The sequence below is a fragment of the Hemitrygon akajei genome, chromosome 4 (assembly GCF_048418815.1).
Source record: "Hemitrygon akajei chromosome 4, sHemAka1.3, whole genome shotgun sequence".
NCBI classification, from domain to species: Eukaryota; Metazoa; Chordata; class Chondrichthyes; order Myliobatiformes; family Dasyatidae; genus Hemitrygon; species Hemitrygon akajei.
Window position 1 is genome coordinate 130,654,043 of NC_133127.1, and position 16,926 is coordinate 130,670,968.

The 16,926-nt window shown below is 37.9% G+C and overlaps 1 protein-coding gene across 2 annotated transcripts in view; it reads left to right on the forward strand.

Annotated features, from left to right (window-relative positions):
- The window catches only part of fam76b (family with sequence similarity 76 member B), a 38,077-nt gene that overhangs the window by 457 nt on the left and 20,694 nt on the right, over positions 1-16,926 (forward strand). Inside the window, exons 2-5 of one of the 2 annotated variants that reach the window (XM_073043310.1) lie at positions 7,907-7,971; positions 8,060-8,114; positions 14,624-14,788; positions 16,357-16,520. In XM_073043310.1, coding sequence (XP_072899411.1) covers positions 7,907-7,971; positions 8,060-8,114; positions 14,624-14,788; positions 16,357-16,520 — 449 coding nt within the window. The remainder of the gene's footprint in view (positions 1-7,906; positions 7,972-8,059; positions 8,115-14,623; positions 14,789-16,356; positions 16,521-16,926) is intronic. The other variant, XM_073043311.1, reaches the window with a different exon arrangement.

A 16,926-nucleotide genomic window follows, 5' to 3' on the forward strand; every position in this document is an offset into this window, starting at 1 on the left:
CCTGGTATGGCACCACCCAGGTACCCGGTCTGTTGTGTACCACCGCTCGCAGTTAAACTTTCAAAACAGCAGTTTTTTTTTCCATAGCGCATGTTTACTTGTAAACAGTAGAGTGGAGGTTTGGTTGAGCTTTGAATTTAAACACAGCTTTACTTATTCAACCGCTGTATTCGAACATGAACACACTTTCTCTCTCTCTCTCTCTCTCTCTCTCTTCCCCCCCCCTCCCTCCTCCCTCCCCCCCCCCCCTCTCCGTCCCTCTCTCATACACACAGACACACTCACTGCGTTAGGGTGAACAAAGAACATAGGGATAGGACAGGAAAGCGGTCCAAGGCATTTTCCCTCTTTCTCCTTACGGCACAGGAAGCTGTTCCAGCCCAATGAGTTTTGTAGATCAGCTCACAGGATCATCCCATCTTATTCTTTTCATCCTGTTTTTCACACACATCACCGCTTCCCAGATTCTACACTTAGGCAATTTGTAGTGGCTAATTAACCTACCAATCTGTATTTTTTATGGGATGAAAGTGAAACGTAAGACGGAAGTCCACAAGGTTATTATGAGAACGTACGTAGATAGAACAGTACTGCACAGGAATATGCCCTTTGGCGCTCAGTTGCTTTGCAGACTATGATGCCAATTTAAACTGCACATTTGTCTGTTCATGGTCTACCTCTCCATTCATGGCCTGGCATGCTTCTTAAACATTACTGTGGTATCCACATTCACCACCTTCCACCTTCCCCTGCAGTACGTGCAGGCACATACCATTCTATTAAAAAATCTTGTTTTGTAAGTTTAAGAAAAAGAATCTTTCCCCTTGTCATCTTAAAGCTATGTCCTCAAAAGTTTGGCATCAGAAAATACTCAGGCTATCTACCCAATCTTTGCCTCTTACAATTTTAGAAACTTTTATCAGGTCACCCCTCAGCCTCTGATGTGTCACCAAATGCAGTCCAAGTTTGTATAACCTCATAGCTAATGTCCATTTGGGCAAATTCACAATTAACCTCATCTGCACCTTCTCCAGATCTTTCCTGCCGTGTAGCAACCACATCTGTGCACACTACTCCAAATGTGGTTTCATACAGATGCAATGTGGCCTCCAGACTATGAGCCTCAATACCCTGACTTTTTTTTCCCCCATCATCTTATCTACTTGCATTGCCTCTTTCAGGGAGTTATGAGTGCACTTCAAGACCTTGTTCAGGTGCACCGTTTTTCGTGATGCTGTCCTGATGCAGTATTTCATCCCAAAATGTTTAGAAACTCTGCCCCCACTCCATGAATGGATGCTGCTCAACCCACTGAGTTCCTTCAGCAGATTGTGATCCAGATTTCATCATCTGCAGTCTCTTGTGTCTTAAAGAGTAGTGCCATTTACTACATACTTTCCTCTTACAGTGTGCAACATCTCCCACTTGCCCAGATGAAACTATCTGCCATTTCTCTATCTTTATTTCCAACTAGTCCATATCCTTTTGAATCTTTTGACAACTAACCTCACTATCCACAACTCTATCAAATGAACTTTTATGTCATCTGGAAACTTGCTAATCAGCCCACCTAGATTTTTAGCTATTATCAGAAACAACAGAAGTCCAAGCATTGATCCTTGCAGTACACCACTGGTTACACACCTCCAGTCAGAATAACATCCCTGCACAGCTACCAGAGGGTCTTTCCAAACTATCCATATACAGCATCATGGGTCAGGTTTGAACCCAGGTCACTGAACTATAAGGCAGTTCATGATTATATTTGAACAATAGAGCAGTCAGGAGGAGCTGAATTAGCCTATACAGTTGTTTCTGTTATACATTTTCAAATAGATATCTATTGAATTGCTTGTTTATTTATTCTGTAGAAAATGTTCCAAAAGCAGCTACACTTGTTCAACATTATCTGTTCAAAGACTGATTTTTAAAGTAACTTCAAGACTCGCAGAATACTCATCTACTGTTAATTTCTTCACCTTGGTCAGGGATTGATGTTTCTGACTTGAACTGAAACTGGCGAATAGTTATGGGGAAACTATGATTTAGCATTCAATCTTTGTAAATATCTATATTAATTTTTGTTTCTGTATAACTTGGAACTGCTTTTAAACCCATCCAAAATGGTAGTAGACATAGCTTTCATAAAGTTTTATAGCATGGTAGGACTATTTGGGCCATTGTACCTGTGCAAACTCTTCTGGAACAAGTCCCAGGATTTTAGCAAGTGTTTCCACTTTAAAAATTTACTCTCAATTCCCAAAGTTACAAAGCAAAAAAAAATGCTGATGCTATAAATCTCCAATAAAAAAATAGAAAAAAAGCTAGAAATATTCATTATGCAAGGCAGCATCTGTAGAAAGAGAAATAGTTAACATTTCAGGCCCATGCCCTTATCAAAAAAGGTAGAAGAGAAAACAAAGCAAATTATTTTATTTGGAGTAGGATCAGCTTATAGATAGATAGATACTTTATTCATCCCCATGGGGAAATTCAACTTTTTTTCCAATGTCCCATACACTTGTTGTAGCAAAACTAATTACATACAATACTTAACTCAGTAAAAATATGATATGCATCTAAATCACTATCTCAAAAAGCATTAATAATAGCTTTTAAAAAGTTCTTAAGTCCTGGCGGTTGAATTGTAAAGCCTAATGGCATTGGGGAGTATTGACCTCTTCATCCTGTCTGAGGAGCATTGCATCGATAGTAACCTTATGGTGATAAAGCTGTTGGTAAAGTTATTTGGGTGATGAAAGGAGTCCATATTGAAACATTAACTCGTTTTCTCTTAACATAGTCATTGCCTGGCATGCTAATTCTTTCTATCATCTTCCTAGTTCTATATCCTTCCCAAAAAGCTATATACTCTTTTCAAATTATCTTCACAGAAAAAATTCAAAGGCAGGAAGTATTTTTATTTGTTCAATAAAGATCCTTGTAATGGATGTCTCTTAAAAAGTAAATCTAGGCCCAAGATTATAACTGGAAGTATTTCACTGATGAAGATTTGTAATGTTTCACAATAGAGTACATACAGACATTCTAGCAAATACTTTTAATTGTGCCCGAGCCTTATCCTATGACCATGAGCTCTTCAAGCTTTATGCTTGTGGGTTCCTGAGCCAGCAAGCAATCCCATCTGCTTTCTGTAGGATTTGCTCCTCCTAGTCCAGGGCAGTAAAGAGTTAATTTTACCTGATCTATTACTGTCAAGTTAAAATTAATTTATTGAATGAATCTGCCGTTTCTTTTCTGCTTCAGATTCCTGTAACAGAGATTTGGTGGCATCAAGAAGCTTCAATCTATTAATGGTGCACTTGCACTAAATCTACTTTTGCCTGACTTACTCTTTTAAAAATAAGCTTATTAGATTTTTAAAGGTAGTTGCCAACAAACAGCCAGAATTGTCTTTGTCATAGACGTACAATACCAAAGCAAGCCCTCCAGCCCACTGTCCATGCCCATTATCGAGTCCGGATTTACCAGCATTTTGTACTTAAGCTTTTAATGCCTTGGTGATTCCAGTGATCATCTCAGCTAAAATATCATAGGAACGCCTGTTTACTCCACTACTAAATGGGTTAATTGTTGTCACACATACTGAGATACAGTGGAAAACATACTCTTCATACAGATCAGTTCATTACAACAGTGCATGGAGGTAGAACAGGGCAAAACAATAACATTTTGCAGAATAAAATATTAAATTTACAGAGAAAGTTCAGTGCAAGTAGATCAATGAGCTGTGGCATGACTATTAGAGAAATAAATACCATCTAGATGTTATCAAACATTATAGGTAGTACAGATTGTAGTGGGAAATAATCATATCTATTCTATCTAACATACATTACTAAAATGGAAATTCAAAGCAAAACTTAATTTAAAATACTGTATCATAATATAGGCAGGTGATGGGTAGTGTGTATATGTTTACAAATTAATGTGAAGAGCAATCCTGAAGAACCAATAATTTACAGAATACAATTCTCCAGAGTGCCTAACATCTTCATTAAAATTTTCAGATACCAATATTTTGTAGAAATTTGCTTGATTCATTGAATAATCAAGTCATGTATTCTAAATTTGTATTTTCATACTTCTGATTATCAGTTTAACATCACAAATGTAACCAAGAATTGATGTACAGGTCCACAATCCCTTATCCAAAATTCTGAAATTCAAAAAGGTCCGAAAACCAAAGTTTTTTTTGCCAACAGCTGACATCTGGCGCTAGCAGAGGCCGCCAGACGTCAGTTGTGGCTCAGCGCTCGTACTGGTTACACGTGCATTTGCTGTTCGCTGATATTTTGTGTTCACTCAACACACACAAAATGCTGGTGGAACACAGCAGGCAAGGCAGCATCTATAAGGAGAAGCACTGTCGACGTTTCGGGCCGAGACCCTTCATCAGGACTAACTGAAAGGAAAGATAGTAAGAGATTTGAAGGTAGCAGGGGGAGGGGAAAGTGCGAAATGATAGGAGAAGACCGGAGGGGGTGGGGTGAAGCTGAGAGCCGGAAAGGTGATTGGCAAAAGGGATACAGAGCTGGAGAAGGGAAAGGATAATTGGACAGGAGGCCTAGGGAGAAAGAAAGGGGTAGGGGAGCACCAGAGGGAGATGGAGAACAGGCAGAGTGATGGGCAGAGAGAGAGAGAGGAAAAAAAACAAACAACTAAATATGTTAGGGATGGGGTAAGAAGGGGAGGAGAGGCATTAACGGAAGTTAGAGAAGTCAATGTTCATGCCATCAGGTTGGAGGCTACCCAGCCAGTATATAAGGTGTTGTTCCTCCAACCTGAGTGTGGCTTCATCTTGACAGTAGAGGAGGCCATGGATAGACATATCAGAATGGGAATGGGACGTGGAATTAAAATGTATGGCCACTGGGAGATCCTGCTTTCTCTGGCGGACAGAGCGTAGGTGTTCAGTGAAACGGTCTCCCAGTCTGCATCGGGTTTCACCAAAATATAAAAGGCCACACCGGGAGCACCGGACACAGTATACCACACCAGACGACTCACAGGTGACGTGTCGCCTCACCTGGAAGGACTGTCTGGAGCCCTGAATGGTGCTGAGGGAGGAAGTGTAAGGGCAGGTGTAGCACTTGTTCCGCTTACAAGGATAAGTGCCAGGAGAGAGATTGGTGGGAAGGGATGGGGGGGATGAATAGACAAGGGAGTCACATAGGGAGCAATCCCTGCGGAAAGCAGAAAGGGGGGGGGGAGGGAAAGACATGCTTGGTAGTGGGATCCTGGTGGAGGTGGCGGAAGTTACGGAGAATTATACGTTGGACCCGGAGGCTGGTGGGTTGGTAGGTGAGGACAAGGGGAACCCTATCCCGAGTGGGGTGGCGGGCAGATGTGCAGGAAATGAGAGAGATGCGTTTGAGAGCAGAGTTGATGGTGGAAGAAGGGAAGCCCCTTTGTTTAAAAAAGGAAGACATTTCCTTTGTCCTGGAATGAAAAGCCTCATCCTGAAAGCAGATGCGCGGAGGCAGAGGAATTGTGAGAAGGGGATAGCATTTTTGCAAGAGACAGGGTGGGAGGAGGAATAGTCCAGGTAGCTGTGAGAGTCTGTAGGCTTATAGTAGGCTGTCTCCAGAGATGGAGACAGAAAGACCAAGAAAGGGGAGAGAGTTGTCAGAAATGGACCAGGTAAATTTGAGGGCAGGGTGAAAGTTGGAGGCAAAATTAATGAAATCAACGAGCTCAGCATGCATGCAGGAGGCAGCACTAATGCAGTCGTTGATGTAGCGAAGGAAAAGATGGGGACGGATACCCGTATAGAGTTGGAACATGGACTGTTCCACAAAGCCAACAAAAAGGCAGGCATAACTGGGACCCATGCGGGTGTCCATGGCTACACCTTTGGTTTGGAGGAAGTGGGAGGAGCCAAAGGAGAAATTATTGAGAGTAAGAACTAATTCCGCTAGACGGAGGAGAGTGGTGGTAGAGGGGAATTGGTTAGGTCTGGAATCCAAAAAGAAGCGGAGAGCTTTGAGACCTTCCTGGTGGGGGATGGAGGTATATAGGGACTGGACATCCATGGTGAAAATAAGGCGGTGGGGGCCAGGAAACTTAAAATCATTGAAAAAATTCAAAGCGTGAGAAGTGTCACGAACATAGGTGAGAAGAGATTGAACAACGGGGGATGAAACAGTGTCAAGGTATGCAGAAATGAGTTCGGTGGGGCAGGAGCAAGCTGAGACAATGGGTCTACCTGGACAGGCAGGTTTGTGGATCTTGGATAGGAGGTGGAAATGAGAAGTGCGGGGTGTGGGAACTATGAGGTATTTTGTGTTCACTGTTGACTTTGTGTTTAATTTCACTGTAAAAATGTCAAAAAGAGCTGCAGATACCCCTATTAGTAACAATGAGAAAAAGAGAAGGAAGTATCTATCATCAATAATGCAGAAAGTGGAGTTATTGCAGAAGCTTGATCGTGGTGCGGCATCTTACTAAAGAATATGGTGTTGGAACTACCACTGTATATGATTGAGAGAAACAGAAAGACAAATTACTGAAGTTTTATAGTGACAGTGGCGTTCTACATTTATTCCAATAAGTCATTTACCATGTGTTTGATTCGGTTCGTTTGAAGCTATATATTTTTGTTTTATTGAATGCTTTTGTTGGAAATAATTTCTTTCTTGTCATTATTCCCTAAATGATACAATATAACAACTATTTACATAGCATTTACATTGTAATAGGTATTATAAGTAATCTAGAGATTATGTAAACTACACAGGAGGATGTGTATGGGTCTGGAGCTCCACTGGGTCCTAAAGTCCACCCACACTGAGACAGGTTAAATAAGGGACTTGAGCATACGTGGTTTTTGGTATCCACAGGGGGTCCCGGAACCAATAAGGAGGGATTCTGAAATCTGAAAAATTGAATTCCGAAATGCAACTGGCCTCGAGGATTTCGGATAAGGGATTGTGGACCTTTGTTAAGTAATTTGAAACCATTTGCTGTGTTGTATGTGTCTGACATTAACTTCACAATTTTCTAGTTGCAGAAATAACTTAAATATTCTCATGCTTTATATAGTAAAGAAAATACATAAAATGGATTATCTGTTTATACAATATTGATTAGTAGTTGATTTAACTGTTCCTTTAATTGTGCCCCCTGCTTCCACAATGCCCCCATAACTTACTGTTGTTCAGAAATACCAATGGTTGGGTATTTGGCCCCAGATTCCTAGCAGCCATCTCTGCTCCCCCACACCTAAATCCCAAAAGTACTAATTTCTCTGAATATTTTTTGCACTGTTATAAAAGAAAGTCTTAAGTGAGAATATTAACTGGAGTAATTTCCAATTTTAGCAATACTGTATCATTTACTGGGCACCACCAAAGTTCTGTTGAAAATGCTTGAGAATCGGAGTTGTGGTGTATGTACTTGCTGTGCACATCAAATTTGCATATACTGTGTTTGTAATTTGGTTATTTAATTAAAAATTGAATATTTCAAACTTTCTTTTCAATTAATTTGCTAGTTTTTTTCTGCTTCTAAATAATTCATATTTATATTGTACAATAATACCTTTTTGAGTTGCCAGGAATAAGCTGTATATCACATTGTATTCTATTCTTGAAGTGATCTACTGCTTAAAATATAATTTTTTCGAACTCTAGCTATAAGGTATACGTGACAAGCTAAGTATAGACCCTATTATAAAATGCTTTCTCCTTTCATCAGTGGGGGAATTATACAGTAGGCTTTTAGTTCCTATCCAACCTGATGAGCAGTTCTATCTAATGTTTTTCTTTTAATATCGAAATTTTCAGAGATATTTTACAGTATCTCTAATAATGAGCTGCTTTGTTTAAAAAATGTTTCAAAAATGATGGGTTATATTACCTTATCTTATTTCTCCTTAAAACAGGAATGTCGCATAGCACATCCAGTCGTCAAGTGCACATATTGCAGAACTGAATTCCAACAAGAAAGGTATAGTGATGGTGATGTGTTTTTATTTAGTTCCATAATCTTTGAAATAGTAAATATTTCTGAATTACGGGTTTCTTATTTTATGCAGCAAAACCAACACAATATGCAAGAAATGTGCACAGAATGTGAAGCAGTTTGGAACAGTAAGTTGATGCAGCACTTTTTATTAGATAACACAGTTACTGGAATTTTCAAAATCATAATAAAGCAGAACATGTCAATTGTGTTACTAATAAAGTTATTAGTACTTCACAATCAATGGTAAAACCTATGTTTATAAATTTCAATAATAATATTTTGTAATATTCAAAAATCTGATTTTTGAGTTTGAATGGGTTAAGCAGGTTTTCTTTGATTACTTTGGCCTGTTTTTTTAAATTTTGTGTTTTTTCTCTGTTTTCATTTCCCTCGTGTTCTATCAGCAGGTTATGTGAGAATTGTCACGTTAATCTTGCTCTATAATTCAATCACCTGTGGTAATCAATCATAAAGTAGTTTTCCCTGCAGGGTGTAGATAAAATTCCATTCCATAATCATGATGTTTACTGAAGTACTGATAGGCTGCTTTCACCTGCTGATCAAAAAGCAGGGAAAAAAATCACATGAAAGAAAAATAAAATTCTACCTCATTTTAAACTATTGTTGAAAATTATCATTGTTGATCATTGAATTCCTGGAGGCATTTCATCTACAGAACAGATCTTCACCATGCTGCTGGTTATTTTCAGTCATTTCCATGTACAAGAAAATTGCATGATGATAATGATATAAATGTATCGTTTTCTAAGTTTATTTGTGACTGACCCACCATCACTTATTAACTTCCAGAGATAACCTTTTGTTACCACTAGTCTTATTTAAAAGAAAAATATATTTGAGTTGCCTGAGATAATATTTATGTCTTTTTGATACATTCATTTATATTTTCTTATTTCATTTTAAGTATTTTTGGTATAATATAATTAAATTATAAACTTTAATTGTATCTTGCAACAAAACAACTATCAAAATGGTCTGTATAGTATATATCTATTGATTATATATGATCTAGTATTTCCTTGTAAGAAAGCAAAATAATGTCTTTATGACAGAGAAATTCAGTGGTGTATAATTTGATTTGCAAACATTATTGCATATTATCAATGGTAATAGTCATATTTTGCATTATGTCTCAGTAACGCTGAGGTAACAATATTCACTGTGTTCTAAAATGAAACAACAGTCTCTGGTGACCATGTTATACAGTTGAATACAGGTTTCCCCCGCTATTCGAAGGAAGAGCGTTCCTATGAAACCGTTTGTAAGCCGAAATGTTGTAAAGCGAAGAATCAATTACCATTAATTTATATGGGAAAAATTTGAGCGTTCCCAGACCCAAAAAATAACCTACCAAATCATACCAAATAACACATAAAACCTAAAATAACAATAACATATAGTAAAAGCAGGAATGATATAAATATACAGCCTATATAAAGTAGAAATATTGTATGTACGGTGTAGTTTCATTTATCAAAATCGGGAAGGCAGCGAGCCAAAATCGATTTGGAGGGGAAAAAATTGGCACGTACACGCATGCACACACAACTGCCCGCACAAGGCTTCACGGTCTTGGTAGTCTTTCTCAGGGTAATCACACATATAAAGCGGGCGTCTTTTTTTCGTAAAAGCGAAAATCCTCTTTGGTTAGCGAAAACAGGTACAGGTAGTCCCCGAGCTACGAACGTCCGACTTACGGATAACCCATATTTACAAACCGAGGAAGGAGAATGCCGTCCGCCATTTTAAGTTGTTGCCGTTGACACTGTATTGAGTGTTTAACTTTGTATTTGGCTTAAATTTTTCTTAGTAAGATTCACCCTGACCCCCCCCCACCCCCCGCCCTCGTTCCGGTCGGCTGGTGGCGCACTGAGATCAGTGCCAGGCTGGAGAACGGAGGTTCTCAAGTTTGATCCAGTGAGAGACTGCTCTCGTGCCGGGCTGATGTCGATCCAGTGACTCCCGTGCCAGATGTTGAGCTCGCAATTTGACCTCGTTTAAAAAAAACACTGCCACCTCCAGTTTAAATTCTGACACGGAATATTTTCGAGGATCAAATACCCAAACCCAGCACAGCCCCCACTTGTCCCATTTAGCCTGTTTCAGTGCGGTGGTCCTTAAGACCCAGCGGAGCTCAGGACCCGCCGCCTGCAGTGTTTCTGTTCCTTTGATGGGGAGTGATCGCGATTGAAAATAAAGTGGAAATAATAAAGCATTTAGAAAGAGGTGAAACGCCATCGGTCATTGGAAAATCATTAGGCTACAGTCGGTCAACGATCGGAACAATTTTAAAGTGAGAGTAATGGAGCATGTGAAAGGCCCTGCCCTGATGAAAGCTACAATTATTACTAAGCAACATAGTGGTTTAATTATTGGAATACATACGTTTCTTAAGTGTTTTATATGCATAGAAAGGTAAAATGTATACTATATACTAAGACAAACGTTTAACTTACTGACGCTAAATAATACCGGATATACTTGTTCCTACTTACATACAAATCCGACTTAAAGACGGACTCAGGAACGGAACTTGTACGTAACCCGGGGACTGCCTGTACTAATGTAGGTCTTTCGTAACGGCGAGCTGTTGTAAAGCGAACGTTCGAAAAAACAGAGGCCACCTGTTTTCCAATATGATTTCCTTGGTCCATGATAACTTCTGCTGCACAGCTGTCAGACCTCTTTTAGATGTTTCTGAATTATTTCATATGCCTCAGGATAGTAAGCCAAAAGCTCAGGTAAACAGCTAAAAGAGATGGATTCTCACTTGTTCACTAGTAAATTAAGGCAGCATGTTCATGTATGGTAATACCATTCTATTAATAGGAATAAAATACTTAAAATGCTTACTTTGGAATGGAAATCTGAATAATGATGTATCAATTCAAATTGGTGAAGCTTCTTCGCAAAATATTAACTTTACTTAACAAATTAATCATGTAGTTTAAAGGAACCCAGACTACCTTTTCCTGTAAAGTAAGGAATTATGTATTCCCCATAATACTGACATCCTGTAGAACTCTTCCAATCTGATCTGTCAGAAGAGAGAAAAAAAGGGCACTTTTCAACTTTTCAAGAGTACTTTTCAACTAAGAACCTCTTGAGTTGCCATCCCTTTGATAATGTAAAAAAACGTGCAGTTACTTTGTGCACAGGATGTTCTCGCAGTCAACAACTTCAAATTTCATTAGTCCATTCTAGAAAAGGATTGTAGGTCTCTGTTTCAAGTGCTTAAATTAATACTCTGATCAATATTCAAAATATTGTATAGTTTATTGTTGGATACATGGTGGTTCTCTGGTCTGGATGTTATGAGATTTTATTTGCCATTTTCATCTTCTTCTGAACTGAAGGGGGCTGTAAAGTGACACCGAAAGCAAACTTATTCACTAGGAAATGTAAAATCATAGAAATAGTACAACACAAAGTAGGATATTTGGCTATATGTCAATGTGTACACTTATACTGATACATCAGACATTTAAATCTTTCTCTTTGACAATTCATTTTTTCCTCTGTTCCTCTCTTTTTCTGAGTGCCTTCCAGTGTCAACCTGTTAGACCATTCTTAAGCATGAGCAGACAATGAACAAAATTTTAAAACTGGAAAAAGCTGATTTCTCCTCCACCCCCCAGATAAATACAGGTGGCCCCCCCCCGCCCGTTTTCCAAATGTTCGCTTTACGTCAACTCGCTGTTACAAAAGACCTACATTAGTTATCTGTTTTCGCTAGCCAAAGAGTGTTTTCACTGTTACAAAAAAAGGCAGCGCGTGCCCCGAGCAGCCAAGCTCCTCCCCGGGAACTGCATTATAGCTGCCATAGCTTAAACACGTGTCTGTGAGCATCTGTGCTTTATCTCGATTCATTTTGTGCATCCGTTAACAAGTTGAGTTCAGAGGTACTGGAAACGCCTGAGAGAGCTCGTAAGGGTGTTATACTTAGCGCAAAACCGGACGTAATGAAGCATTTCGATTGATTGTGGTCAACGAAGTAAGGACATTATCTGTGCGTTGAACTTGCCTGCATCCACCATTCACACTATTTACATGCAGAGGGAAAGAATCTTGAAAGCTGCCGATGTTACTGTTGGTTCTGCTTGTAGCAAAGTGGTCTCTTTTAGTTGGCATCCAATAATGGATAAAAAGGTAAGTCTTATTTCTTGAGTGGATTGATGGGTGTATAAAGTGTGGTGTTCCGTTAAGTTATCTTATACTTAAGGAGAAATCAGTCAGTCTTTTTAATAAGCTGAAACAGAAAGCACTCGACAATGGTGATGAAAGTGTTGCGAAAGTGGAATTTAAAGGTAGTCATGGGTGGTTTGATCGGTTTCTGAGGTGAGGGCAACTTCACAGTTTAACGTTTACTGTAGAGAGTGCTTGGGCTGATACTGAAGCTGTCAAAAAGTTCCCCGCAGAACTGAAGAAAATACTTACAGAAGGTGGTTATTCTTATAAGCAAGTGTTTAACTGACGAAGCTGCAATTTATTGGGAAAAAAGTTTTCCCGTAAAAATTAAAGATAAAAAATGAAGATATTTTTGCGAAATGGAATTTAAAGGTAGTCGTGGGTGGTTTGATTGTTTTTGAGGAGATGACAGCTTCATAGCTTAAAGGTTACTGGAGAGAGTACTTCTGCCGAGAGCGCTTGTGTCAGATTTTCGCTATTCTTGACAGTGCTGCAGTGATTGCAGAAAAGTATTTCTACTTTATATAGGCTGTGTATTTATCATGTCATTCCTGCTTTTACTATATGTTAGTGTTATTTTAGGTTTTATGTGTTATTTGGTATGATTTGGTAGGTTTTTTTTGGGTCTGGGAACACTCACAAATTTTTCCCATATTATTTATTGGTAATTGCTTCTTCACTTTACGACATTCCAGCTTACGAACCATTTCTCAAGAACGCTCTACCTTCAGATAGTGGGGGAAACCTGTATCATATTTTATAAAACAGCCATGCCAAAAGAATATAAATTACTAAGTATGGATTTTAAAAAACATAATTTACCCCAAATATTGAAATTACTTCCAGGCCTCCAGTTATTAGATTATTCTACTTTGAACACACTGTTTAATACAAACCTGTTTCTACTTTTCCCTCCCAGCCTTCTTAGGCTACGTCCACACTACACCGGATAAATCTGTAACCAAAACTTTTTCTCTTCGTTTTTACCCTCCGTCCACACTAAAACGGCGTTTTCGTCCCCCGAAACCGGAGCTTTTCAGAAACTCTTTCCAGGGTGGGTATTTTTGAAAACGCTGCTCGGGCAGATCAATGTGGAAGGGGTAACCGGAGACTTCTGAAAATGCTATCAGACAGCAGCACGCTATTTCATTGTTTTCTTGAACGCAACCTAACAATTACAGAACAGACGGCAACGAGACTGAAGCCAGAAGAGTTAGAAATGTACTCACCAAATACTTGACCCATAACTTACTGAATAAATAAGTATACTCACTCTGCAGTTTTCTGTCCTTGCTCGAATGAAGGTGGTTTACCTATTTATGCAAGCTCTTCTTTGACAATAGATGTGTAACAGCCTAATGTAACATTGTATAGAAATACAAGATAACACTGATGCAGACATGTTTTACACATTTAACAAGGTGTTTTATTAGTGCAACAGAGTTAGTCAGTTTTTCAATGTTTGTCATCAGCTGGGTCAATCTGCCCGTGAACTCCCTGTCGGTTGCCTCCGTATGCTCCAGTATTTGTTTTTTTTAACTTTTAAGTTCTCCTGCATGAGAGCCAACAGCTGCCTGTTGTTTTAAGTTTTTCTAGTCTGTAACTACAGAAACATGCACTTTTATGGCGAGATTCGACACCAAACATGTCGCTTGTTTTTGGTAGATGTGTCCTGCGCATGCCCAGTAGGAGATTCGCCAAAATCTCCGTTTCAGTGTGGATAGAGATATCTCCAAAAACGCATAGTGTGGACGCCAATCATTTTTATGCGAAACCGGCGTTTTCAAAATTATCCGGTCTAGTGTGGATGTAGCCTTAGGCTCTTATAGGCATAATACTCATCTGCAAAGCATAATTTCCACACCTGACATGGTTTCCGATCTTATTTGTAATGTGCAGTCATTTACAGTCTTTCAATGCCAGATAACACATGCTACATCTTGACACATTAGGGATGTATCTTTAAATTACTTAATGCCTAATTAATTCAGCTGGAGCTGATTTGAACTCCTATGCCATTTGCATGCCTCTTTTTCACCTTTTCTAAATTAGAATGTATACCTATTCAGTTAGCACTTTCCAAAGTTATTTTACTATTTTTGTTTATAGGAAAATAATCAGGCACTAGATGTCCTTGCTTTCAATTATTTTGCAAAATAATTTCATGTCTGCTTCTTTAAAACAATATTTTTTTAATTCTCTGATAAGGAAGAAAGTCTTTTTTGTGAATCTCAATATGAATCTGAGAAGTATCTCAGTGTGAAATATGTATGTTAGAACATTGGGAGATTGCTTTCTTTATCTCTTATGCTATGGCTACCAGATAACCAATACAAAATCTTTAAAAGTACTGAAGAAGTACAGGATTTTGTCCCATTATCAGTGTTTTTTGTTTAAGTCATAATTTTATTTTTAATGCCTGCAGCCCAAACCCTGTCAATATTGTAACATCATAGCAGCCTTCATTGGCACCAAGTGTCAGCGTTGTACAAATTCAGAAAAGAAATATGGGCCTCCACAGACTTGTGAGCAGTGCAAACAACAGTGTGCCTTTGATCGAAAAGATGAGAGTCGGCGAAAGGTAACGGAAGTGAGCAAAAGTTAATTTTTGTACATTTTAACTTTGAAGTATCTAACTTAGAAATTTTAAGTTTGTTTAAAATTGTAGATGAGAAAGTTAGTTTTAAACTGCAAAGAATGATTTTTGTATTAGTTCACAGGGTGTTGACATCTTTGGCCATGACCACATTTATTTCCAATCCTATTTGCCCTTAAACAGAAGAGGCTTTAAGTCTGGTATAGGCCACTGGGTAAAAGATGGTACATTTTCTTCCCTGAAGGAGTTTTGTGAACTAGGTGGGCTTTTACAACAGTCTGAGAGTCTAATAGTTACTGAGATAAGCACTTGTTTTAAAATTTCAGATTCTTTTATTCTGTCTGCCCACAAGTGAAATTTGTCTTTGGATCAGTGGTCTAGAGCTCTTGCTGCTACTCCTGTATAACAACAATTTTGGTACTCTACTTCACAGATACAATATTTTGCTATTTATTCATAGATATAACTGTAAGAATTTAATACTCAGTAAAATATTTTATTATAACTAATCTACTATTCCTGTGTTTAAATGAAAACATTACACCATTTTAGCATAAATGGATTGATAGAAAATTAAGACTGAAGTATTACGTATTATTTGTTATAACTGAAATACTCTATCTTCAATTGAGCATTCCATCCGTATGTATGTGACAGCACTAATGCATGTGCATGACATATATCGTAAGCCTGAAATGACTTAATGCTGTCTCACATTTGTTTTTGTAACTATTGGATGGAGTAAATATTATCCTATGGATAAAACTATCATAATTGAGTTTGTCATGGTATAAAATACTCCTTTTGCAGCTGATGATTTGCAATTTTTTTCTATTCTATCTAACAGTTGGTTCCAGTTGTACTTAATTGTTTTGTTGTTTATGTGAAGATTAATGGAAGAATTGAAAAGCTGTTTATTTCTTTAAAAGCTCATTTATCCTGAAAGATGTTATACCTCAGTACTTCATTTTAAAATATAATTCAGATATTTAGTAAATCCTGAGATTGAATTGGCTTTTATTTTCACATTTGAACCCCTGGTATGATATTGTTAGTCTGAGTCTGGCATTTATATTGCTAGCTCTAGTACCATTGGCACTTGGGTTAGCCTTGACTTTTGAAGGCAGTGCTAAATAACTGGAGGAAAAGTATATCAAGTACTTGGTGTTTTTCAGAAACTTAAAATGTTGAATATTTGGAAATGAATAATAGATAATTTGTTTGGTTGATACGTATGCACGAAGACTTGAAATCCATGTTTTTCCCCTCATTCCTGAAAATTTTACTTTTGTTTTGAAAAATTTACATTTCATTAGTATTGTATCAATGTAAAAAAAGAGGTAACAACATCTTAAAGTTACAAATATGTTTACATATCTAGCTGAAACAGATTGGTTGCAAAAATTCTTATTTAAAAGCAGGAAGTTTTGCAATGTGGTTTGAAGTTATGGCAAACTCTTACATTCAGAGATTGCATTTTTCTAAAATGACAAGGTGTATATCAGATAAACTATTTTCTCACCCCATTTTGCCAAGGTTTCAATTTGTTTTGTTTTATAAAGGTTGATGGGAAATTGCTATGTTGGCTTTGTACACTTTCCTATAAGCGTGTTCTGCAGAAAACAAAAGAACAGAGAAAAAACTTGGGTTCGCACTCCTCATCATCTTCAGCTTCACTGCCTGAGAAAGACCTCTCAAAACATCACCACAGTACTAATCGTCACAAGTGAGTGCCATTCAATATCTTAATACTTCTGTTGCATGGCCTCATTATTATATTACATCTCTTCAGTTACTGACTTGAAATTTTGTCTTGTAGCATAACATTTTATGTGCACTATAAAATCGATTTTTGTTTTAAAACCTGATTGTTAAATGTGATTAGTGGTTTGAGAACAGTTAATGCACTTCCTTGTTTTCTTTCAGTATTCTCCATTGGCTAATTAGTCTTTAAGTCTTTCAGGGCCCTCCCACATAAAACTTCTATAATTTGCATTTCAATTTTTACCCCATCATCCCTTTAGACATTACTTTCTTAGCTTTTGCAAAAATTGAAATCCTATTTGAACCTCTACTTAAATTGCAGGAGGAAGTTCAAATAATTGTATTGGTGTTAGAGCCAAGTCGTCAAA